The sequence below is a fragment of the Sciurus carolinensis genome, chromosome 16 (assembly GCF_902686445.1).
Source record: "Sciurus carolinensis chromosome 16, mSciCar1.2, whole genome shotgun sequence".
In the NCBI taxonomy this organism is placed as follows: Eukaryota; Metazoa; Chordata; class Mammalia; order Rodentia; family Sciuridae; genus Sciurus; species Sciurus carolinensis.
The window spans coordinates 41,825,970-41,851,511 of NC_062228.1; the positions used below are offsets into that span (position 1 = coordinate 41,825,970).

The 25,542-nt window shown below is 51.9% G+C and overlaps 1 protein-coding gene across 2 annotated transcripts in view; it reads left to right on the plus strand.

Moving 5' to 3' along the window:
- The window catches only part of Chst8 (carbohydrate sulfotransferase 8), a 118,787-nt gene extending 93,624 nt beyond the window's left edge, over positions 1–25,163 (plus strand). For both annotated transcript variants that reach the window (XM_047529307.1, XM_047529308.1), the window contains exons 3-4: positions 23,059–23,096; positions 23,632–25,163. In XM_047529307.1, the coding sequence (XP_047385263.1) occupies positions 23,059–23,096; positions 23,632–24,738 (1,145 nt within the window). In that variant the 3' untranslated portion in view covers positions 24,739–25,163. The remainder of the gene's footprint in view (positions 1–23,058; positions 23,097–23,631) is intronic.
- The last annotated feature ends 379 nt before the right edge of the window (positions 25,164–25,542 follow it).

Here is a 25,542-nt window from a genome sequence, read left to right on the forward strand (position 1 = left end):
CTATTACCTCAGTCCTGCCAGCCCCCAACCAGGCTTGGCCTCTGACTGCAAACCTATATTTCCACCTTCTGTGGGATGTGGGGTTCCCTGGGAAAGCAGAGGAAGAGTCCTATGTGGAGGAAGTTTGTGGGGACTGTACTAGGATGGAAGACAGGAGAGCTATAATAGCTGTAGAGCAAAAAGTGTATGCCTACTGTCCATTCTAAGTCCATGTGAACCATTTCTGATTCTCCTTTTGGACAGGGACAGGAAAGAATTCACTTTTCTGACCAGTGGTTGCATGCCACGTACCTCAGGGAATGTAAAATCTTCCCTAGCAAAGATAATGCGTGTGACATCATGGTTGCAGTTGGGACTACAACTTGATAAGAGTTTGTCGTACTCTTCTAGGACCTATTTGTTTTTTGTAGGGGCGAGGTGAGTGAATTACCTGGAAGTTTGATAGTGATCACTGTCCCTGCGTCCTTTTGGTCTTTTTTTTTTTTTTTTTTTTTTTTTTTTTAGTGCTGGGGATTGAAACCAGGGCCTCACTCTAAGAACTGAGCTATATCCCCAGCCCTCCTTTTGGTCTTTTAAAGTGGTGTGAACCTCTGCCATGCCCCCAAGAAGTAATATCATGTTGGATTCAATATTTTGACTCAGAGAAAGTGTCATTTTCCAAGGCTTCCACTAGGTGCTTCCTATTATGGTATTTATGGTATTTCTTATTCCACAGGCCAGGGGCTCTGCCAGTTATCACAAACATCCATTCTAATCATACATTCACGGACAGCAGAAATGAGCACCAGCTGGGAGTTTGTGAACCCCACATGAGCCAGACGTGGGCCATTCAATACCTGTCCCCATATACTCTCACTCTCCTAGAGGTGCCACAGTGACACTACAGGTTCCCAAGTGTAAATGTCAACTTGAGCCAAAATCTAAAAAGACTCGAGTGCTTCTTTTCCCCTAGTGTATACCTATCCAAATAAATGACTGGGGGAGGAATTGGGGAAATGTTATCATATGCGCTTCCCGTGATGTCCTAGAGCTTCATCCTGGGGACCTGACATCTTCTCTGCTGAGTTCTGAATCTGAGAACCAGGCAGGGAGTTGTGCCTTTTTATTGGAACATCTGCCTTCAGCCTCCCAATCTTCCTTTCTTGATTTCCCTTTGTTGTGATGTTGGCCATTACCTTTGCTGGCTGTCCATCTCTCTTGCCTGTAGGGATGCCATGTTCCATTAACTGTCTCCATGGCTCTCTGCAGGTCAGCCCCTCTTGACTGACATTGCTGCTTATTGGGATAAGTGTGCACACTTTAGTTAGGATGGCCAAGCACCACCATCTGGTGCTATTATTTCAGGATTCTATCATCCCCCATCAATAACAGGGAGTCTAGGTCTGTAATAGCATCTCTGAATTCAGCCCTGTCCTGCAGAGCTGGGGCACCACTGAACTTGTCATTGGTGCTGGCACCTCCTTCACCAGTGCTTTCTATATTGCTTTACAAAAGGGAGTAATACCAAGTTGCCCACAAAACAGTCAGTGGTGCGTTTCCCAGCTTTTCATAGTACATAGAATGTCTTCAATAGCATGATCAACACTCTGAATCTTTTGTCTCTTCTGACATAGCAATTTGATTATTTGTTTCATTTAGTGCAGGCCATTGACTTCTCCATGTTTCTAAGAACCATCTTGTAGTATGCCTGCATAGTCTTCTGGGGTCCATGCCAGATTGTCAATACTGCACCCCAGGAGAATGCTCCCCTATCAGTTATTTCTCCTTATCCAACTTGGAGTCTTGCTCTCCTACCCAGCACCCTCAGCACCAGGCTCTCCGAGTACTCTCCTGGCTTCTCCTAGTTCTGGGTCCTTCACTTCTCTCAGGGTATCATTCCTTTCTTCCCTTAGCAAATCCAACACTTCCCCACCTAGGTTATATTGCAATTTAACTGTAGTCATTTGTTTAGTGAAGAAGAGGTGGGAGTAGATCCTGGGGGCAGGGCATGTGTTGTCTTTTGCAACAGAGACCTCTGCAATGTCTCCAGTGAAAGGTGACCACCAGCAGGGCAGGAAGCTTCTGCAGCTGGAGAGTTCAAAAAATAAGGAAATTCAAGACTGACTCACATGTCCATTCAGATATCCCTATTCCATTTCTGAGTGTCCCATTCCTTCTCAGTCAGGTGCTTAATAATGCCAAGAATTCATCTTCTGAAGTTGCTCTTATCATTAAGTCCTGGGACTGGTTGGTCCTCTAGTTTTTGTAAAAAATAGGCTGCCAAGCTAGGTGTGATGGTGCACATTCATAATCCCAGCCCAGGAGGCTGAGGCAGGAGGATTGCTAGTTTGAGACCAGCCTCAGCAACTCATCAAGGCCTGAAACAACTTAGCGAGACCCTGATCTCAAAATATAGTAAAAGGGACTGGGATGTGGCTCAATAGTGAAATGCCTCTGGGTTCAATCCCCAGTTCTTAAAAAAGGCAGTTGCCAGCTAAACCATGGTCCCCAAGCTACTATTTGCCATATTTCTCAATATCTGGATATGCTTTGTACAAAACCAGAGTATTTCCTTCCGCTGGTGTGCCAGCCTAGTTCACCAGTAGTAAACATTTTAACAATGGCCGTCCTGCCACTCGCCTCTTAGGGCCACCTGCTCCACCTACCACCAGTTCTGGGGACCTGCTTGTTGTCTGGTCAGCAGGTGATTCTACCCTAACATTTCATCATAGCATTTTCCCTCTCAGACCACTGGCAGCAGATTCTGAGGATCTGCAAGAAGTGTAGCGGTGGCGAGAGCTTGGTGCCCTTGGATTGACACCTGTGGGGGAGGGGAAGAAGCAAGAGTGGACAGAGGGGAAATCAGGCTGGAGTCAGTCAGCCAGTGCCACATGGAGCTGGGATGGGCTTTGGCAACGCCCTGAATTGATGCAGAGGGGACAGGGCCTTTGAAATGTGATGATTTCAACCAGTTGCAGAAGGCAGGTGGCCCCAGGGAAGGACTGTGACCTTGTTGAGGTGACTTTCATCTGAGAGCGATCTCTGGAGGGAGATTCAGCTGTGAGCTGCCTGGCTATGCTTCCACATCTTCCCTGATCCCAGCCTCCCTGCACCCTTGCTTCTGGCTCCCAGCGCCACCCCGTTTCATCCCACGTGGGGCAAGGACTGCCTGAAGCTGGCTTTCCGTGTGCAGAGAGGAGGGGGCAGTTTTTATAAATTTGCATACTGAGGGATCATTGAAAATTAACGGTAGCTGGTGTTATTGAACCCACTTCCCTTCTCAGTTTTATAAAAGCCTTTTCTTTCCAACTGTTGCCATTTGGTTTCTGAGATACAAGCAAGATCTTTGCAAAACCAAAATAGCTTTTTTTTTTTTAATTTTAACATGACACTTCGGAGTTTGAAAATATATTCACACAATTTTCTATCAATTTAATTGAGCTTTAATTTATAAACAAGAAAACACATTCATTGTGAGTTTTGACAAATGTATCCCATCACCCCAGTGAAGATTCTCTCACTCCAGAACATTCCCTCATGTCCCTGCTCACTCAAGTCCCTGCCGCCCACCCCTAGGCAACCACTGATCTTATTCCATCGCCAGAAATTAGTTTTGCCTGTTCTAGAATTTTATATAAGCGAGATCCTACAGGGTGTACTCTTACGTCTGGCTTGTTGTGCTCAGTATAGTGTTTGTGAGATTCATCCACGTTGGCATGCATATTGGTAATTTGTTGATTTTCACAGACATGTCTTGCCTCCTTGTATGGATGTGCCATAATGCATTTATCCATTCACCTGTCGATGGACGTGTTCTCTCCGTTTTCTGTCACGGCGTGCCTGGACCCAGGCAGTGTCATCCCTAATGAAGTTCAGGTAGGAGATGTGACCTGTACACACAGCCATCCATCCGCCAGGAGCGCAGACCACCCGACTTCAGCATCATATGGCAGCAGACCTTAGGAAACGATGATTTGGTCAAATAACTGGTACACTTTGTTATTTCTTCCAAAGCGTTTATTTTTCCATAAACTGCTCTAGGCATTTTCTTTGGATGCTACTTGAGTTAGCATCCTGCCAAGCAATATTAATTCTCCTTTTTTAATTCAGGGTAATAGTAATTGAGGGGCAGACCTGCAGAGCAATCCGTTTTGGCACATGCATGTCAAACAGACTATATATCATGACATCAGACATTTTGAGAAAATTGCTTTTCCTCCCTGAATGCCAAGTCATAAATAATTTCAGGTTGGGGAGAGCTCTGGTAAGCATGTGTTTGACTCCTGGAAATGGCCTGTAAATACTATGCAACATAGAATAAAAGATGAGGGGTCAGATTTGTGGGGTCACTTTTATTCTGGACCTTGCTATAACTTATAGTAGAAACTGTAGGTGCCACACTAAGATCTGCTTTAGAAGGTGGATGCACCCATTCCCCATGCCTGGGAATGTAGATGGATTGCCGGTGGCTCACAGCTGCCCCATAATCAGAGATTGACCTCAACTGACAGCAACCTCCACTCCTTGAATCAACATTTCCTCTTGCAGGTGGCCTGCCTCCATCCACACTCTGGTAAACCCATTCTCTTGGGGAAAAGAAAAGAAAGCCCTTATCTGAAGCATTTGCCAATTTCTATGGTGTAAATAGTTCCACTATATCCAATTTTAAACTGCCTTGCAAAAAATAAATGAGTTGCTTAGGGGTATAAAACATGTGAAAAAATTAAGAAGGGAAGGGCCGGGCACGGTGGCACCCGCCTGTAATCCCAGCAACTCGGGAGGCTGAGGCAGGAGGATGGCGAGTTCAAAGCCAGCCTCAGCAAAAGCGAGGTGCTAAACAACTCAGTGAGACCCTATCTAAATAAAACACAAAATAGGGCTGGGGATGTGCTCAGTGGTAGAGTGCCCCTGAGTTCAATTCCCAGTAACGAAAGAAAAAAAAGGGGGTGGAGAAAGGGATGATAACCACAGAATTCTGGATAGTGGTCACCTCCAGGAGCAGGAGGCTAGCTGAGATGGTCACACACGTAATCTCAATGATATCAATAGACTTACCTTTCTTCACCTGGGTGGTGGACCTTTGGGTGTTTGTATTGTTATTATTACTATATTATTATATTATTATATTATTAATATATTATTATATTATTACCCAGGGCCTCGCATAGGCTAGGCGAGAGCTTTTCTTCTCAGCTCCTGTTATTACTCCTTGTAGTGCATTCATTGTTTGTCACATGTTTTCTTTTGCATGAATGAAATGTCCATGGCAAAAACAATTCCAAGGAAGCCTTTTAATTGAGATTGTTTTCACTGACACTTGTGGGTCAGGGCTTTGGGTGGAGGCTCACAGGCAGGTGTACGCAGGGGTGCGACTATAGAGCTCTCATTCCCAGTGAGTTCTGGGGGAGAACGAACAAGGTCCTGTGGATGGGGGTTTCCAGTTCCCTCAGGAGATGCAGGAGGAAGAGGTGAATGGGGACTGTTAGCAACAGGGCTGGTTCCCCTGCTTCCTCCACCACAGACTACCCAAATTACCAGTGGGGAATGTCACCCCCATTCATCCAAAGCCAGTTCTTCTGACCTGGAGGCACTTGTCAAAGCCAGGCCTAACCCATACCTTCTAAATGTGTCCCGGGTACTTTCCAGGCCCAGGCACCCTGCTCCCCACTTTACATTTCCTCCCTGCTACCCCTGACATCCATTTTTCTCCATTTGTTCATGTGAAGAAATGCAGGATCTGATCAGGTCGAGACCTGCCAGGGCTCCACAGCTGGCAAGAAGTGGAGACACAGCCGGCCCTGCAGCCCATGCTCCTGCCACCTCCAAGCAGGCTCACAGCTCCGTCCCCTCCAACAGCCCCAGGTTCCCTTCACCAGAGCCTGCCTTCCCCGAGGGAAGCTTGGCTGGAGTCCCAGCTGGGGAGGGAGAAATAAAAGTTCTGGCTCAGGCCTGGGAACCCAGGGGCTCCTTCGCCTAGCCATAGGCCAGGTCATTCACATTGTCCTTTGTTCTAGAAGACACAGCCTTGGGTACAAAGCCACAGGTTCCCCATTATAGAGAGTGAAACTGAGGCGAGTGGGACACTGCTGGCCACAGGCTTTCTGAGAGTGCTCACAACTCAAATCCTGCCACTCAGAGCACCTTCAATAATCTGGAAGCCAGTGCATCAAGGAGGGAGGGGCCTTGCCCCTGGAACAGGCGTGGCAGGACCCAGGGAGGAAGGAGGTGTCCACACCAGGATTGAAGGCAGAGAGCAGAGTCCAAGGCAGCTTCCTGGAGCTCCCTGCCCATAGTGCCCACTCTCGAGGGCACCAGAGGAACTCTAGCAGCTAAGCAGGGTTGGGCCTGGGAGGGAGACTGAGAGGAAGTCAGAAGGGGACCCCCAAATCAAGAGACCCTGTGGGGTGGAGGGAAGGGCCAAGTGCTCTGAGAAGAGCAGGCAAGAGCCACCACGTCCTGGGCATTCTGCAGGTCACTTTGGGGTCCTTCTGGCACTAGACCCCTGGCTCATGGAGTGCCGGTGTCTTGAAAGGGTCCGCATCATTACAAGCATTATGCAATAGCCATTGGCAGGCACTCTGGATCTCTGGATGGTTCCCGTCTCACACCTGTCCTTGGACTGTGTCCAGAAGGGCATGAGGTCTTCTGTGAAGCCTGGAGCCCTGGATAGGGCCAAACCAGGAATTGGACACATTTGGGGGATCAAAATGCCCAAAGAAAGCCCAGAAGGCTTAGGTCTGGGGGGACCTTGAGAAGGTGTGGGCCCTCCTCTGCAAGGAGGTCCCGAACCTGAGAATCTTGGGGGTGTGATGACAGGGCGGGAACACAGGGTCACGGGGGCGTGACTAGGGAGGGTTCCTAGAGCTGGTCAGTGGAGCTGGGAGGATGTGTTTTGGGGCAGGGGCCTGCTGCTTGTCCAGGTAGGGGCATGGCCGGGTTCCATTTCTCCAGGACTCAGAACTCCATGACCTCTTAGAGGTTCTGGTCACCAGAAATTCATGCGCCAGGTTAGACCAGTGTTTCTAGTTCATTCCCCTTGGGAGCTACCCCAGGACCCTATGGCCTGGACCTAAGAGCCACCTGGAGGAGAAACCTCAAGGGGCAGTATCTCCAGGTATCCTGGGCTGTCCCCATCTGCACTGTCCATCTCCAGGCTGCTGGCTAGGCCATCCTGGAAGACTACCAGAGAAGAGAGCCACACCCCCACAGCAGCCAGGTCCTGGGACCACCTTTCCACCAAGGATTCAGATTATTCATCTTCTTCAATAGGTTATGCATAGGGGATCAAAGGGGAAAAATGGGCAAAAACAAATGAAACATTCTTTTTAGCTTTCCACAAGCATAAACACCAAAGCCTCAAGGTTCTCCCAGGAGATGCCAGGCACCAGCTGCCCTTCCCCAAGGCAGGGGAGAGGCACTGCCTAAGCCCCTCAGCTGGGGGCTCCAGCACCCCTCAGCCTGAGCCTCTTCCCCAGAACAGCACCTGTGTCCCTCAGCAACAGGCAAGTGCACCCCTGCCAGCCATATCCATCAGGCGGGGAGGGTCTGAGGACTTCATTATGAGCCCAGATTATTATCAAGTACAGAAAGTCAAAAACTCTCCTTTTTAAAAGGAATCCCATCTCTTCTTAACAACAGATGCTATTGCGGAAAACGGAACAAAATGGAAATGACAAAAAAGGCGACTAATTAACTTGGCTGGAAAGGCTTCCCAGCAAGATGTCAGAGATGCTGGGGCAGGGTGCCCAAGGCCTTCCCACTGTCCCCACCTCGCCCTGCCTGTCCCAGCTGCCCAGCTGCTGCAGCGGGCCCCATATGCTTGGCTGATTCATGGCTCTGCAGGGTGTTGGGGAAGCATGGAGCCGCCCTCCCGCTGTTCAATAACTGATGACCATTTTTCTCCAATTAAACTGAAATTGAAGGATCCTCAGACTTAGACATCCAAGTAAAATAATTAGTGCTTAAAATGTTAATTGTGCTCAGATGTGCCTTTGCCTGTGGAGGCAGTCTGCAAGCCAGCACGCGCGGAGGTAATTCTCCGCCCCCCACCACTCCCTGCCAAGCAGGCTGGCCGCCCCAGGAACCCCAGCGCCGGCTATGCAAGGACAAGACCCTGGGCGCATTCTGACTGTGTGCACTGGTGTAATAGTAGTGGGAGACCTGCTGTGACCTCTCTTCCCAGCCCCCACCCCTGCCCTACCCTCTGCCTGGCCATCCCACTGTCCACAGGCACTGACAGGTAGTGTCAGTCAATGGTTAGAACCAGTGCATTGCAGTCAGGTTCAGTTTAGACCTGGGCTGAGCCACGCACCATACCAGCAGTGTGCACAGAAAGAAGGACTTCATCTCTCTGAGACTCAGTGTCCTCCTGCCAATCAGGGATCATAAAACTTACCCTGCTGATGGACCAACCACCTGAGCCGAGACCATTTCTTTATCCATCCCATGTCCTCAGCACAAAAGCTGGCATGCATCAGGTCCCAAATGAATAATTACAGAATCAGTGTTTCCCCTTCACCAGGGCTAGGAGGGATGGGGCAGAGAGTGTCATCATCATGTCCTCTGCTGTGGGTAGTGAGGGGGTCCCATGTGGTCGTTCTGTGACTGCTGACCCTGCCCCCTGCTTGCCCAGGGCTGCGGGTGAGGCTTCTAGAAGCTCTGGCCACCTGAGCCCTAAGAGGAAGGGACGTGGGGGCCACCCACACCGATCACAATTCCACCAACCTACCTGACTTGGGGGAAGCCCCCGCCCCGGCCCCTGGGGCTTGCCCTGCTTGTTCTTTGCTCACACAGGAACCTCAGCTTCATTCTCCACGGAGATGACATGCCTAAGAGGCTTAGTCTTCTTTATGCTGTGCATCCTGAGGAAATCTACTTAGATATTCCGTGTTCCCTGATCCGCCACATAATAAGATTCCTTTATCTCTTGTTGTCATGGGAAGTATATATTAACTGATTAATATTAATGTGTTGGCCGATTAATATTAATATCTGAGCCAATTCATACTTCACAAGGAAACGATGTTGATGAGCGCCGCAAAGCCCAGACAGCTGTCGGGTTCGGGCAGTTCCCAGGGGAGTCGGCAGAAGTCGAAGCTGACCCTTTCTGTCGCTGCTCATTATGGACACTGCGTCATTAGCAATGTCTGTCAGGGCTGGCATGGAAGTGTGTTTGGACTCTGATTGTGGCAATTAAAATCCTTGCCATCCAAGACAGCGTATTTTATCATTTAAATAGCATTTTACATTCTCCTAACATATTTTGCCAGCAACATTGTTAAATTAGGTGATAAAAGGTTATTTTTGCTTCTGAAGTTGAAATACGTTACCATTATTTCTTATCTGCCTGGAATTAGAAAGGTTTCCGAATTATATGTTCTAAAGGTTTCATTATCAAAATTTGCCAGACTTTGTAAAACAAACAACACTTTTTTTTTTTTTTTTGCCCTGTTTTAATCAAAGATGGATAGAAGCTTTGTCTTCTGACATTGGAGGTTGCTTTTAGCATTTGGTGGAAAAAGAAGCAATATCCTTCCCGGCAGCCAGGAGCATAGATTAAGGGCTCTGAGGGAGGCCCATGGAAGGGGGGCCCTGCTTTCCTTTGATTCAGAGCCACCACTGCTACTGTCACGTGTGCTGCTTCCCTGAGCATCAGAAGAACCAGAGAAGGTCAGGGAGGTTCAAGTTTCCTGTCACTCTGACCCACAAAGTGGCATAACCAAAGGCTGCACCTTTCGCCAGGGGGACTGGACCGGAGCTTGCCTGTGGCTATGTAGCTTCCACATCTCTGGCTCAGGCTCCGACTCCCTTTCTGCTCCCCACCTGTCCAATCCCAGCCGTTGCTGAACCTCAATCCTAAATTCTTTCCTCAGAACTTAAAATAGTGCCCATGGTCCATCGCCAACCCTCATGGTCTACATGCTACCCGCCCCCCTTCATGCACCATCCACACACCATCCGTGTATTATCACGCTCACCTGTGAGCCATCCACGCATCCATCACCCACAACCCAGGTACCATCCCACCTACCATCCTCTCTGCAGTGTCTCCCGACATCCCGCTTGCCATCAGAGTAGCCCCCAGTGTCACTGCCTCCCTGCCTCCTCATCACTGTACCATTGCATCTATCACGGAAAACACCCCCTGACAAATGACCCCCACCCCATCCAAACCTCCCAGGTAAATGGGCCCTGAGCCAGGGCTGGGAGTGCATACCTGGGAATGGATTACTTTCCACCTGTGTCCTGAGTCACCCGGAACCATGAACTCTTAGGGACACACTGTCTTTGCTAGATGGCATTCTAAGCTAGGGAGCTCTTCCAAGGGTACCTCTCTCTGCCACCAGCTGAGTTCTGCTGAGATGAGTAGATCTGGGCCTGAAACTTGACCCCAGTCCCACCTCCTCCTATCCCCTTTCCCTCTGTTTTCAGTGCCAAGGCCAAGACTAATTTCACCGAGGAGGAGTTTCATGCTCTCACAGACTTCTGGCCAGAGCTGACTGGGTTCTATTCAAATCTGTTATGGAGATAAACCCTGAAAATGATTTTACTCCCTCTGAGCTCTTCCTCTGCAGGGCAGGGTTCTGATTTCCAGGAATCACTGTCTGCCAATCACCTGAGTGAGAGATGTCACCCCTGGAGACACTGTCTGCAGCCTGTCCTCGTTCACCCAGGGAGCTCCGCCTTGCAGAGCCTTCCTAGCCTGGCCTGGCCTTACATCTCTCACTTGGGGATGCAACGGATACACGGGCTAAAAGCTGGAAACAACATTCTCAGGACATTTGTCACCATGTGCTGCCCTTGGAGCCCAGGACAGTGCCTTCCTAGGGATTTCTGGCTTTTGCAAAATCCCTGCCATCTCCAACCACCAATCCTCACAAAAGCCTTGCGGCATTCAGAACCTTCTGATGCCCCCATGGAAACTCCCCACCACCTGATGCCACCTGTGTCCTGTGCTCACCCTGCCCCCAATATGTGTCATTACCCAGCAGCCCCTCATTCTGCAATCAACTCTCAAACAGCAAACACGCGAGTCGCCATTATATGCATCCCCCGTGTGATTCATTGCCATCATCACAATATTTTGTTTGGAGCTGTAAACCTCCAGACATAAATCAAGTCATTAGAAGGAGTGACGTTTAATCCTGCAGAAGATGCTGCGGCGGGCTGAGCAGCTCTCTCCCTCAGCTCTGGAATCATTAATTCTGGAGAGGACGGCCCCACCCGCACCTACAGGGGCAGCTCCTCACCTCCACCACACACAGTCATGGAAAGCCAAAGATGCAAGCTAGGCTGCTTTTGTTTCCTGGAACAGCACATTTCTTGACTGCAAAGAGATGCCCCAAACACCTGCCTAGTGATCTAGACTGGGGTCTTAATTCCTCTGGAAATGCAGGCAGCCGGGAGGGGCCACCCCTGTGCCTGTGATCGGCTTGCACTAGTTGGATTTCAAAGGAAGCAAGAAAACAACTCAGAATATCTTTGACGCTCCTTTCACGGTGACCCCAGCCACCCTATGCACAGCCACTACATGGGGAGCATATTCTATTTGCAAAGCCAGCCAGGTCTAATTTCCAGAGCTTTGCCAGATGTGCAGGCAGAGGCTGAGAAGAGACTCACTAAACCCTGGAAGAAATATTCAGGGACTTTGAACAGCATCTTCCAGGGACCCCAGCCGCCCCTCTTCCCATCCCCAGGCAAACCCTGGCATTGGTGTGTCTGCCTTTGAAGGCTTCTCCCCAAAATGCTGGGGCGGAAGAAGACTGGGGATCTGGGCTGAGGGATTTCCTTGGAAGACCTTGGCACATTCTAAGTACACATGACAAGTGTGAAAATTCTGGATGACATTTCCAGTGTTTGGTTTTACTTGATGTTCTTGTGCTCAGAGTTAATGAGGGTGGCATTATGCTCCCATGTTGGCGTGCTTCAAGGAAGTTGAAAGTCCCCAGGCTGCATCATACGGTTTGTGTCCATGCTATTTCCAAAGCTGAGGCGTGTGGCCCAGAACTGGATAAGGGACACTCTTTTCACCCAAGCTCAGTACTGTTTCCAGCTGAGAGTGGTACCTGCAGGTGTTTCTCAGGTCTGCATCTAGGTTCAGGGTGGCCCAGGGTCCCTTTCGCTTCCACTGGCTCCTCCATCTCCCTAGACCTTCTTTCTCTATGGAGGATACTGGCAGCATGCTGGGGAGGGGCCCCCAGAGAGTTCCCTCACCTTCGCCCTTTATACCCTTGACTCACCAAGCCCTCCTGACGGGTGGTTCCACAAAATCTACCCTCCCCCTCACCCCACTCCTCTCCCAAGTTCGGGCCCCAGCACTCCTCATGCACATCAAGCTGGGTCACAATCCTAATCCATTTTCCTGCCGCCTTTGGGCCTCACTCATGTCCAGCTGTTTCTGAAGCACTTCCAGAATAACCTTCGAACCTTGGAGGCCCCTTCCCCCACTCCTCCCTTAACTCAGTCATGCTGTCTACGTGTCAGAACTGGTCACCGCTAATCACTGGACTGGGTGCTATAGTGCATGGGCCTGTGGTTCTAGGTGTAAGTGAATGATGTGGGCATGTAGCTCAGCCCCACTGGAAGGTGCTCCCCATGATGGTCTGGAGCCACCATGGTTAGTTCACTAGGCCTGGCAGATTTTGCTGCTGGTTGGAAGAGTTCTGCTAGTTTTGGAGGGTGGGGCTATGCAGAGCAAGGGCTGGCCATCCAGAAGGGAGAAGTGGGCTCTTGCCCTAGTGTCCATAAAAGGTGGTTTTCCCATAGCCAGTCACTGCCAAGTCCATGGTTGGCATCTGTACTTGAAGGTCTCACCTCCTAGAGAAGCCAGTCAAATCCTCAAACCAGAGGTTTCCTGAGCTGCTGTTGCCCCAGCCCTTGACTGACTCCACTCCAAGTTCAAGGCCTTGTCCTGGAAGATCCCCTCTCCTCTCAAATTTGGACTGCAGAATCTAACACCCGCTCAGCTCCCACAACCCTCCTCAAGCACTCCCAGCAACTTCTGACCTTACCCTTGCAATTCGCCACTTGCCAGAGGCTCTGTTCTGTACAGAGGCACACGGGATGACCCCTGAAGCTGCTCCTCAATACTTTTGGGATGCGGAGAGGACACTGGAGACAGGAAGGGCCTGGAGCTGCAATTGCCCATCCTTGGTGCATGAGTCAGGACTGGGATCGAGGGGCTGCTGCCTAGACTCCGGGAGCCCTCTGGGTATAATCAGTGGACAGTGCATGGCCATCTGGGGAGCCTTGCCAAGGAGCACAGCATCCATCCCTGCGCCTCTGGGCAGCCTGTTTCAGTCTCGCCTGCAGACCCCCCACTCTCCCCAGGGGGGTCAGAAGTGCTTCCCCCGGGATGGAGCGGCCTGCAGCGGGGGGAGGGAGTGCACTTCAAAGAAGCATCAGCTAAGGCAGATTTACTTTCGTGGCTCTTCAGGCTATCACAGGCAACAGCTGTGACAGGTCTGACAGCCACAGGCCAGCTCAGTAATTGACGCTGCAGCCAGAACGACACATCCCGAGGCCACAAGAGCTGGACAGATCATTATCTTTCAGTTGGGCCACCATGGTAATGAGGCTGCCCCCACTGGCTGCCTCCAGTGGCCGGCCTCCGTTCCAGTGAAGGCTGCGCTGCTATGCCCAGGGTGCCTGCTACTGTGGGCCGCTTGGTGTTGCTGGCACTTTTCTGGCACCTCGGCAGCCTCAGGCCCCCTCAGGACTCTTATTTTTATTTTCTAGTAGCCCCATTGCAAGAATTTGCCATTATTTGGATCACATTGGGCCCCTTCCTGCAGCGCTGGCTGGAGACAGTCACCAGGGACCCTGTCCCCCAGATAGGAAGAGTCATTACATCTTTTCCATTTGGCATACTAGGCACAGCACTGTGAAGCGGTGGCTCTCCATGGGCCCCAGAGAAAGGCAGGGCTCAGGTCCAGGTCCCAAACCTTCATCTTGCTTTTTTCAACACCCTACTCTCCCTCTCTGAAGTGCTGGTCCCAGGCCCTCCCCAAGCTGTCTGGCCAGCCATGGTTCATCTCCTGGTTCCCCTTCCTCCACCTGCCTCTGGATCTCTACACTTGGGCGATCCATAGACATCCCGAACCCAACAGGAGCCTGCCATCTTTGCAGGAAGTGGCACAGACTGCTAGAGTCAGAAACCAGAGTCTTCCTCGCCCTGCTCCAGCTGGTGCCGAGGCGAGCTGCAGCTGGGTTGCACTGGCCCACAGGGCTGAGCTTCTGTGTGGAGCTTCTCAGCTTGAAACCTGCCCCCTCGAGGGAGTATATACACCCCAGAAATCAGCAAGCACCACAAATCAGACTCCTCCGGTCCCTACCCCCCTGGGAGCCAGTTGTTGGACATTGGCCAGCACGGCTCTATACTGATGACCCCTCCTCTTCACATCTTCCTCCTCTTTCTTATTATCATCTGGGGCCAGGCCTGTGACAATGACAACATCTCCTAGCCTATCTTGCTGCTTTATCTTCTCTGCTGTTCATCTCAGAATGCCCAAGTGTCCAGAAAAGGTGGTTTTCCCACAGCCAGTCACTACCAAGTCCATGGTTGGCATCTGTACTCACCCACTAGAGAAGCCAACGAAATCCTCAGACCAGAGGTTTCCTGAGCTGCTGTTGGTCCTTAAATTCAAAGTAACTCCATAGTGAGCCCCTCCAGACTGCCCTGGGCCTGAGGAGATAGTCTAGTGCCTTTGCCGGGGCTGTACTACGGCCCTTCCTCACTAGCCAGTCTCCATGCTCCTTCCTGTCTTTTTCCGATACCTATCTATCCCTTCATCTAATGAATCTCACTGTCATGGTGCAAGGCCACCAAACTCTGCCAGGAATGTCCTGTTCATTTCCCTTGGATGCCAATTGTCACAATCCTTAGGCAATATCACCTAAGGACTGGACTGGCTGATGTTGCTGCTGGCCAGTGACTCACTTCTTGACCATGGGATTCTTGTAAATCCCAGGTGGGCAAGAGCCCTGACCATCCCATTCATGGCTAAGATACTGTCACCAGTGCCTTAGACACTGCCTGACCCATACAGGTGCCCATCTGTGTTGAATAGATGAACCAATGGCACTAAACTTCATGACTCTCCTGCCATGGGGGAATCCAGGGTGGTGGGCCCGCTACTGATTGAGCTGCCAGTCATTGCCTGGGAGGCAGAGATGGGGAGTGCCAGGGGCAACACGGTGTTGCCAGTTGCTTCATGCAGTTCATTTTTGCTCATCTGCTGCAGTATTCACTAACTCCTGCTTGTCCTTCCTGGCCCATGCATGTTGAAGAATAAATGGAGGAAAGAAAAGGCATGGCCTGCTCTAAGCCATGTGCTGTGAACTCTCAGAGACGACGTGGGGACGTGAACATAGACGAATTCCCCACCTAGCACATGCCAAGTCACATGCAGCAGAAAGCATGTGCTTTGAAGCACAGATGTGCACAGCGATGCATTGCCTCGGCATTTGTGATACAACAGATCCCAAGACACACAAATCCAATTTTCTCAGCACAAGTGCAAATGGTATAGTGCATGGCACGTGCGTGCTAGGGATATGCATACCCTGATCGTGGACAGAAGCACTGTGAAACAGCAGCTGTGGACCCCTCCCTGTCTGCAGGGGTCCATGCTACACACGGACATGCTCAGGACTCCCCTCCCTCCACCCACTGACGGGCAGGTGGGTGGGTGTGGGGTGGGTGGGACAGCTGTTGGGTTAGCGGACCCGCTAACCGGCTGGCTGTTTGACTGACAGGCTGCTGCAATGCTCGACTCTTTGACAGCTCCAAGGGAATTCACAGCCAGGACTGAGCTGACAGGGAACTACCCAGTCGAATCGTGGATCCTAATCACAGAGGCGAGGGAATGGAATCACTAAACAAAACAAGTAACCGTCAGAGCCATCAGGTGCCCATCAGCCTGAAACAGGAATATTCCTGATTCCCTCCCCTGCTGACACATCCCAGAGTCCTTGTGCTGGATGCAGGAGCTGGGCTCAGGGAAACTCAGCTAATTCAAAGGGATCCAGGGTATCAGAACACCGGAAATGGGCAGCTTCCATCCAGTGGAAACTGTGCCCATTGCTCTACCTTATTTCATTTGCTGGTTGGTGAACTTGCAAGATGGGTATTTTAGCCCATTTTACAGATGAGGAAACAAATTCAGTGAGGTTGAGGATTGAGTTCAAGGTCTCTGTCTCTCTGATATACTGACTGCTCATTAAAAGCCAAGACTCAGTGTAAACTCTCCAAACAAAGGAAGAAGAACCTCTGATCTGAAGCAGAGGTTGGGAATCACTGTATGATCCTGCTGTGGTTTCACAGTGTCTATCCAAGATTCATGTGTTGGAAACTTACACCCCAAATCCATATGTTTGATATTTGGAGGAGGGAATTTGAGGAGATACTTGGGGTTAGATGAGGTCATGAGGTTGAGGGTCCCTTGATGGGATTAGTTGCTTTCTAAGAAGAAGAGAGACCTGAGGTTCAAGATCTTACCTTCTCGCCACATGATGCCGTCCGCCATGTTGACACACGCAGCAGAGGGCCCTCACCAATGTCAGTGCCATACTCTTGGACTTCCCAGTCTCCAGAACTGTGAGCCAAATAAGTTTTTATTCCTTACAAATTTCCCAGTCTTGGGTATTCGGTTATAGCAACAGAAAATAGTCATAAGAAAGGCCCCACTATGACTAAGTATAGTCATCGCAGAGCAATTGGACAAAGTCCACTGCAGAGACCACGATGTGAGGCTCCAGGGTAGAGGCTGTTATAGGGGCAACCACTGCACTTCCCTGGGATATGTGGCCTGTATCCCACCTCCCACAAGTCCGTGCATTGATCACAAAGCCACCTTCAGGATCCAGGTCAGCTGATACCTGTGTCCAAGGCAGCCCTGCTTCCTAGAACCTCATTTACAAGGACACCAGCTGCTCCTGTGTCCAGGGCAGCCAGGGTGGACATGACCATGACAGATCCAAGTCTCTAGGCTATACCCTGGGAACCTAGCAGAGAATTTAATAAGTTGCATTTTCCTGTGAACACTAGAGAGAATTGAAGGCCCTTTAGTGAAGCTTCTTCCTTCCAAATTTTGTGCCTGGAGTCCTGGCTGCCCTCTAATTGCTGAGTGTATGGATCTTCAGTTTTGCATCTCATCTACATACATTAGCAATTTGCTCAGATGAAGGTAGCTGTTCACTGTAAGGAGTCAGAGGCCCATGGGGTCAGTTTGCCCCTCTCCCCTGGACCAACAGAGACTCGAAATGGCAAGGCCTGGGTTGGTAGGAAAAGAGCAAAAGGAGGGATCTCTACAAGAGAAGGCCCACCCAGGAGCAAGCCCTCAACCGGCGTGCCACAGAGGGCAACAGAAGGCAGCCAGCTAGGGATATCCAAGGTCAAGGGGAGCCAGGGTTTCCTGGGCACCCAGTCAGGGGTCGGGGTAGACAGATCCTTTAGCTTGCTTGGGCTGCTCCTGTCTGCATCTGGCCACCCAGGCTGGCACCTGCCACCCACACATGCAGGTCCCTCCCAGGCTGCCAGGGGTGGATAACCCCAGCCAGAACCCCAGCCTCAACTTCCACAGGGAGAAGCCTAACACCCGCCCACCTGCAGCACCTGCTGTCAATCTAGGCAGCATCTGCCTGGCCAGAGGCATTTACTGAGCTCCTGCTAGGCATTGTGTCAGAATAACATAGATAAGTGTAGTCCACCCAGAAGAATCCATCGTCACTGATACAAAGATCCAACCCAACAAGGGAAGTAGTTCTTCACTTCCTCCTCGCTGTTCCTGCCCTGCCCTTGGAATTCTCTAAAGTCCCCTGAAATCACATCATCCCCTTGTTCTGGGTTGATCGTGTCTCTCCCCACAACCACAATGATGCAGTACCCATAACCCAGCGTCCAGTACCCATAACATGGATCTTACCAGGTCTTCACACCAGGGAATCAAATTAAAATGAGGTCCTCAGCATGGCTGCATTCCAGTGTGACTGGCATGCTTATAAGAAGAGGAGAGAAACACACATGAGAGAAGACAGCCACGTAGAGAACGGCGGAAGCTGAACTCATGCTGCCATGAGCCAAGGAACCCTCAGCTGACAGAATCTGGAAGGGCGGGGAAGGATCCTCTTCTACAGACTTCAGAAGGAGAATGTGACATAATACTTTTTCATTTGAGTTGCCTGGTTTGTGATATTTTGTTACTTCAGCCACAGGAAATGGAGACACCTTCTGTCTCTGTTAATTGTATGTGCCGACTTGGCTAAGCCATGAGACACAGCTTTTTGGTGTAATTGTTGTTGTAAAAGTATTTCTTAGATGTGATTAGCATGTGCGTCCATAGTCTATGAGGACAACAGAGAGCCCTCCATAATGTGGGGGGCCTCACCCAATCAGTTGAAGGTCTGAAGAAAAAAGATTGAAGCTCCCTGAGGAAGAAGGAATTCTGCCTCCAAACTGCCTTTGAACTTGAACACTAGCATCAGCTTTTCCCTCCATCTCCAGCCTGCTGGCCTGCCCTGCACATTTCAGTCTGCCAGCCCCAATCACTTGAACCAGTGATTCCTTCTACTTGCCAGCTGTCACCCTTAGTGGGCCCTGGCATCAAAGATCGGGACTTTTGCGAGGTACCCAGCAGGTCTCTCTTTCCTCTCCTCTCCTCTTCTCTCCACATATCTCCTATTTCTGCAGAACTCTAGCAAATACATCCCTCATTCTGAAACCTCCCCCACTTCCTATGGAGTGGGGCCTGGTGGTTCCCTTGGGGTTTTCTCCTCTGAGCCCTGGGGTGGTGGGGGTGGGGCGAGCACACCCACCTGGCTGCCTTTTCCTGCTGCCAGCATCTTGCACCTGGGTGGGCGCCCCCACAGCTCCTCACTGCGGTGTGAGTGGCAGAACCTTCTAATTGGGACTTAGTAAGAGCAGAGCAGATGCCAACAATCTCCATGGCTCAGACATCAATCAGCCTTCTGTCCCAGCCCTGCCACTGCCAGGGCATCTAGGCTAAGGCCAGGCTCCGACTCAGGATCATGCACACGTGAGGAACCAAGCTGCAACTGGGGACTCACCTCCAGGGTCTCCCCTGGCCTGGGGCCAGCCTGAGCCAAGGAAAGCGGCAGAAACACCTGGAAGTCCCCTGGCCTGTGGGTCAGTATAAGTGGACATATGAGTGGACAGTGCTGATGAATGTGGGGCAGCCTGCCACACAGTGAATCTTCTTCCTGAATCTTGGACATGGAAAGTGGCCAGGGAATCATCTCAACCAGGAAACTCCAGGAGAACCAGGAACCATAAGCCAAACTCCACACAGGCAGGATTGGCCCCTACGGGTCTCTCTCCTGCCTGTCCCTCTCAAAGATTAACATCTTCAGGACAGCTTTGCACCCCCAGGCCACAGTGTTTGGAGCAGCAGGACCCCTCTCACCACTGCCCATCAGGGTTATGAGGTTGGGATTTGAGCAAGCAGAACAGCTGTCCCCGTTCTCAAATGTGACTCACCTGGGGCAGAGGGAGGTCAGTGGGGCATGAGGCACTTCCAGCCCTCGGCTCCTTGTTCACCCCAGTTGGTGTGGGGTGTCTACACAATCTGACCAAAAGCTGGACCCCAACTGCCACTTGGAGTCACCCTGGGCATCAGAGATTGGGGCTTCTCTGTGATACCCACCAGGTCTCTCCATGTCTCTGGAGAGGAGCAGGCAAAGGACCCCTCTCCCCAACAGCCCAGTGCTGGTGAAGCCCCTCCCAGCTGTGCCCCAGGCCCAGCTGCCCGTCCTCATTGGCCCTCACCTCGCTCTCGCAGGAAACCAGGCAGGTTTTCAGCCCGGAGAAGAGAACCTTTAGCCGACGAAGAGTTCACAGCATGGAGCACACACTTGGCAGTGCCCATAACTCACGCCGGGTTTATTCTCTCCGCTGCTGTCTCTTACCCTATCACCTGTGTTTCAGTCACTCTGCGAACGTCATCTGTCCCGAAAGAGAAAGTGGTTGTTTATTTCTTAGTGTAGGGGGAGACGGAGCTCCCTTACAGATTTTTAATATTACATGAGAGGAGTGGCCAGGTGACCCAGACACTGAGAGTGGAGTAGGTATGCGGCTGACCTAGGGTTCTCCTGTCTCTCTGGTGAAGGTGGGGATGGGGGAGGGGCAAGGCAGCACCTGGGGCACTGGGTGGAAGAGGAGGCTTGGGTCATAGCTTGTGTTGGTGCTCAGCAAGCCAGTGGGGGGTGTTTTGTTTTATTTTGTTTTGTTTTGGTTGGGGCAGGTTAAAATCTACATGGTGTTCATTTAGGGACTTGGGAGGGGCTGGCGGGTTGAAGTGCTGCCTCTTGTCCACTTAGGTCTCCCGTAGCACTGGTATCAGTCCTCGCAGAGCATCAGAGCAGCGGGGTCCACTGTCCTTCTGTGGGCTCTCCATAGAGTTGTCCGGCAAAAGGACAGGTGCAGACCCCGGATTTAAGACAGCCAGGGTCCCTGGGTTTGGCCTGCCCAGAATTGAAGGTGGTCTTGGCTTCAGCCTTTATCTGAGCAATGTGTGGAAAAAGCAGCTTCCTAAGTGGAAAAGATGGGGACCCCGTGCTCTTGGCAAGTGGGGACATCCTCTCCATTTCTTTCATCAAGCTTCAGTCTGTTCGGAGTTAGGGTTCATCTTTGCCTAGTGAGCACACAGCTTTGGGCACCCTTGCAGGCTCCACATAACATCTGTTCTGGTGGCAAGGCCACCTTCTTTTCCCAGAGGGCAGCTTCAGAGAGGTTGGCTTGGTGGGCAGACGTGGCCAAGGGGTCAGGAGACTCACTCAGGCCTGGGCTCTGTCTAACAGCAGCTTTCCCTCCAGCTCATGCTAAGGGCTCTAGCCGGCCTCAGAGTGGGCCAACCATGGAAATGACCTTAGGCTCAGAGTCCGGCCGTCCAGGAGACACCCTTCTGTCCAGTCGGCAAGATGGAATGGAACAGGACCCACAGCTGTGGGGGCTGCAGCCTTGATAAGGACATCCAGCTTCCCTGACTGGCAGGATGTCTTTGGAAGTGGCTCCTGAGCCCCACTCTTGGCCAAATCTAGCGTGACTCATTTGCTCCAGAAAAGGAATATAAATAAGCGCCATCACACCTTGACAAGTTGACAGGAGTGACAAGCAGGGTAAATTCCCATATCTGAGGCTCTGAGGAGGAGAGGTGATTTAGCAGACCCAGCTGCCATCACCAGAAGAAAATAATTAAGGAGAGCCGGTGGTGTAGAGGAAAACCGAGCGGCTGCAGCGGGTCCCTTCTGGTGAAGAGATCTGTCATCGCTGGCTGCAGGAGAGAACCCTCACGTGCCAGAGGAAAAACAAGCTCTGGCCACTCAAGCTGGAGACAGCTGCAGAGATGGGATGAGGCAGATGGGGGTGGCTGGGGAGGGGGGAAGCAGGCTCTGGGGCTGAGAGGGGGACACTGGTGGGGGGCTTAAATCTAAAAGGCTCCCCTCAGGCCAGGCGCCCACCACTCACACCAGTTCCACATAGGGCACACTCACATGCACATGATACACACACACACACACACACACACACACACACGGGAATGGCCAGGAAGATGGCAAACACTGTCTTTGCCCTGGGAAAGGCATACCCTTGTTCCCAGCCTAAAGGGGATCAGCAGAAGGCAGAGAACATGCCCAAATTCTGCTTTGGTTTCCATCTCTCTTGGGACTTGATGAAGGTTCCAGAAAGCTCAGGGAATTTTAGGTTTTTCCACCCACAGGTGACCTTTGCCCCCGCCCCACACTTGCTTGCTAATAAATGAAGATATGTGGGCACAGCCTCAGACTGATGAAGTCAAGGTTATAGCACTGGGTGGATCTAATCTGTACCCTGTGGGGAAATCTGCAGGTCAGGGAAGACCTAAATGCCCTCTTGCCAACTGGGCTCCAGCCATTGGACCTCTGCCCAGTACACAGAGATGGCTGGGGAAGTGCTGGACCATCAGAACAACCCCCTTCCTGCCCCAGGCAACAGCCAGGACTTGGTCAGGTGTGGCCAGGCACAGAACTTTCTGGAAGTTCCACCTCTCTGCTTGTTTAGGGGGTGGCAACTTCTGATTGTGACTGAGGTTTTTGGCACAGATGTCCACTCACGTGGCACAGGAACAGGAAAGAACTCCTGACACCCCATTGGTTAGGCAGGGATTAGAAAGGTGACCCAGAGTGGTGCATGGACTTCCTGAAAGGGAAATCTCCTGAGCTCCCAATACCTTCCCCCCAAACGGACCAAACATGACATGAAGCAGAATCCTCTCTCTGGCCAGAGGTTCACCACACCAGAGTTTGTCAACCTGAACTGTTCTGGCTCAGTCCAGGTGAGGGGTCTCCTGGAGAGCAGGGGGAACATTCCGGTACTTGGTCAGTGATGTGCAAACCTCTCTCCCTCTTCCCCAAGTCACCAGCAAGTGTTTGCTAGGCAGTCACTCTAAGCCTGGGCTCCATGCAGGAGGAGACAAGATGAGCCAGATATGGTATCTTCCCACCAGAGTGTCAGACACAGCTGAGAAGATCAAAATCACAAAGTGAATGCCAAGGTCAGGGAACTTCTCAGAGCAGGAGGAGAAGGAGTGCGTTCCATCCTGGGTGTGGGCCAGGTGTGGTGCTGATGTGTTATATTCCAATTACAGAGAATCCACATCAACTAGGACCAGGATGTGGCTAACAGGGTGTACAGAGAGGATGGATAGAACTTTCTGAACAGTCCTTTTCCTGTGACTTAATTTCAGGGTGGGGTGAGGTGAAAGGTGGTCTGTGAGAGCCCTGAATTCCACTGGGCAGGTTTGTGGGCTTACATGGGCAGCTACCCATCCACACCTTCTAGGTCCCATCAGGAGGCGAGATGCAGACAAGAGAGCATCAGCGGGGACGATTCTTTGCTGCACCCCTATTTCCTGTGTGGTTAAAGGATGGAGGAAGTCTACACTGCCCTCAGAACTACCTTTTCGCAGAGTCTACTCCACGATCTCTCCAGCTTGGGCATCCACAGGCAAGAGCCTGTAAGCAGGTCCTGGGAGCCATGTACTACTTCTGCTGCTAATACTGCCCTCTCCTCTGCTTGCTTTCTAGGAATAAAGTTCAACATCAGACCACAGCAGCCCCACAACGTAAGTTCTGAGAGTCAGACAAATCTCAGCGTATACAGTCTGGAGAAAGTTGGGGAAAGCAGGGAAAACAATTGTTTGGAGCTGATGTAGAATCCATTCTTGGAAAGAAAAATGTGTCCAGTTCTCTCCAGGAGCCTTGGGAACAAAGCACAGGGCTTTGGGTTCATGAATTTCCCTGTCCGGGTAGATGGCTCCTTTGGACCATGCTAATAGACACGGTAAATCTGAGCCAGGCTCTTTCAGAAGGCTTTCCCTGCCCGCTGTGGTCAAGTGGAGGTTTCTGGGAGGACTACGCCATCTTGTGGTGGACATGACACTTGCACCTCAAATCCTACCCTTTGGCCATATCATGGGCAGCTAGTGCAACCAGGACTCAGACCGGAGGGTCACACCTACAGTATCAGTCTGTCTCCCTCTCCCTCATCTCGAATCACAAAGGGTCAGAAACAGCTGCTGTGACGAAGGCATGGTTTGGGTGACCCTTTGTATTCAGCTTTCCGGTCCACCCTGGTAACTATTTCTCTTCTTGTCCCAGGACCACCCGCTGGGCAGTTCCCAGGATGGTGACTTGAAGACATTCACAGAAAGGGTCATCCGAGACTTGTCCAGCCGAACCCCAAGGGACCTCCACATGAGGGTGCCTGACCAGCCTCAACCGCACCCCAAGACGGGAGCCCAACTGCGACTCCTGCAGCGCCGACGCCGTCTGCTTATCAAAAAAATGCCAGCTGCGGTGGCCATCCCAGCCAACAGCTCATCGGAGACCTTTGTTCGGCTGGGAACCCAAGCCCTGGACAGCCACTGGCTTGGCCTGCACCAGAGCCAGCAGGAGCGCAAGCGGGTGATGCAGGAGGCGTGTGCAAAGTACAGGGCGAGCAGCAGCCGCAGGGCCATCACGCCCCGCCACGTGTCGCGCATCTTCGTGGAGGACCGCCACCGTGTGCTCTACTGCGAGGTGCCTAAGGCAGGTTGCTCCAACTGGAAGCGGGTGCTCATGGTGCTGGCCGGGTTGGCCTCATCCACTGCGGACATTCAGCACAACACAGTCCACTACGGGAGCGCCCTCAAGCGGCTGGACACCTTCGACCGCCAGGGCATCCTGCACCGCCTCAGCACCTACACCAAGATGCTTTTTGTCCGTGAGCCCTTTGAGAGGCTGGTCTCAGCTTTCCGTGATAAGTTCGAGCACCCCAACAGCTACTATCATCCTGTCTTTGGCAAGGCCATCCTGGCTCGATACCGGGCCAACGCCTCGCGAGAGGCCCTGCGGACTGGCTCTGGTGTGCGGTTCCCGGAGTTCGTCCAGTACCTGCTAGACGTGCACCGACCCGTGGGCATGGACATCCACTGGGACCACGTCAGCCGGCTCTGCAGCCCCTGCCTCATCGACTATGACTTTGTGGGCAAGTTCGAGAGCATGGAGGACGATGCCAACTTCTTCCTGAGACTCATCCACGCTCCACGCAACCTGACTTTTCCGCGGTTCAAAGACCGGCACTCGCAGGAGGCGCGGACGACAGCCAGGATCACCCACCAGTACTTTGCCCAGCTCTCGGCCCTGCAGCGGCAGCGCACCTACGACTTCTACTACATGGACTACCTGATGTTCAACTACTCCAAGCCCTTTGCAGACCTGTACTGAGGGGCGGGGCCAGCCGGCCAGGGGCGGGCCCTGCCCCCGCCCCCGCCCCGCCCACTCACAGGCGCTGGGGCATCCCACTCTCCTTGGTTCCTCATCCGGGACCTGAGATGTACTCACAGCATCGGGGCGCTGAGAACCCAGGAGCCGAGTCTCGGGGATGCAGCAGGCCTGTGGGAAACACAGGCTGCAGGCCTTGGATGGGGACCCTGACCCTTGTCCCATACCCACTTCCTAACTCCTTGACTGAGGGAGATGCCCCACGGGCTCAGTCAAGAGCTACCATGACCAGGGAAGTCTGAGGCCCGGAGGATGAGGGCCCCAGCGGTGAGGGATTTCCTGCAGTCCCTTCGCCATTGCCTTGCACAAACCACATGGTTTGCAGCTTTTCTATGACCCGGGGAGGGGGGGAGAATAAAGCACATGGTTTTCAGAGCAGCTGTGTCTCCTCTGCGTGGTGGTGTGGGAACACACGGACTTTCCCCTTGCTTTCTGGAGTTCTTTCTGCCTCAGGACAGCCTGAGCCAAGCATCTGCAGTCCCTGGTACAGGGGATCCTTGGGCAGAGGCATCCCAGATGGGAGGAGATAGGCCTGTCCCCACAGAGGCCCACTGGGATCCTTTCTTGTCATTGCGACTTGCAGTGGGCCCTCTGAGGTCTGCTAGGGCAGTGCAAGCTCTCTGTAAGCTGCTGATTAGGGCTGCCACTGGGGTCCATGGGGCACTGGGTGTGGTTCTCCAGTGGGGGAGTGTTGCCACCCCAGCCTTCTGAACCTCTGGGCTAGGCAGGGCTTTGGCCTAGAGTTTT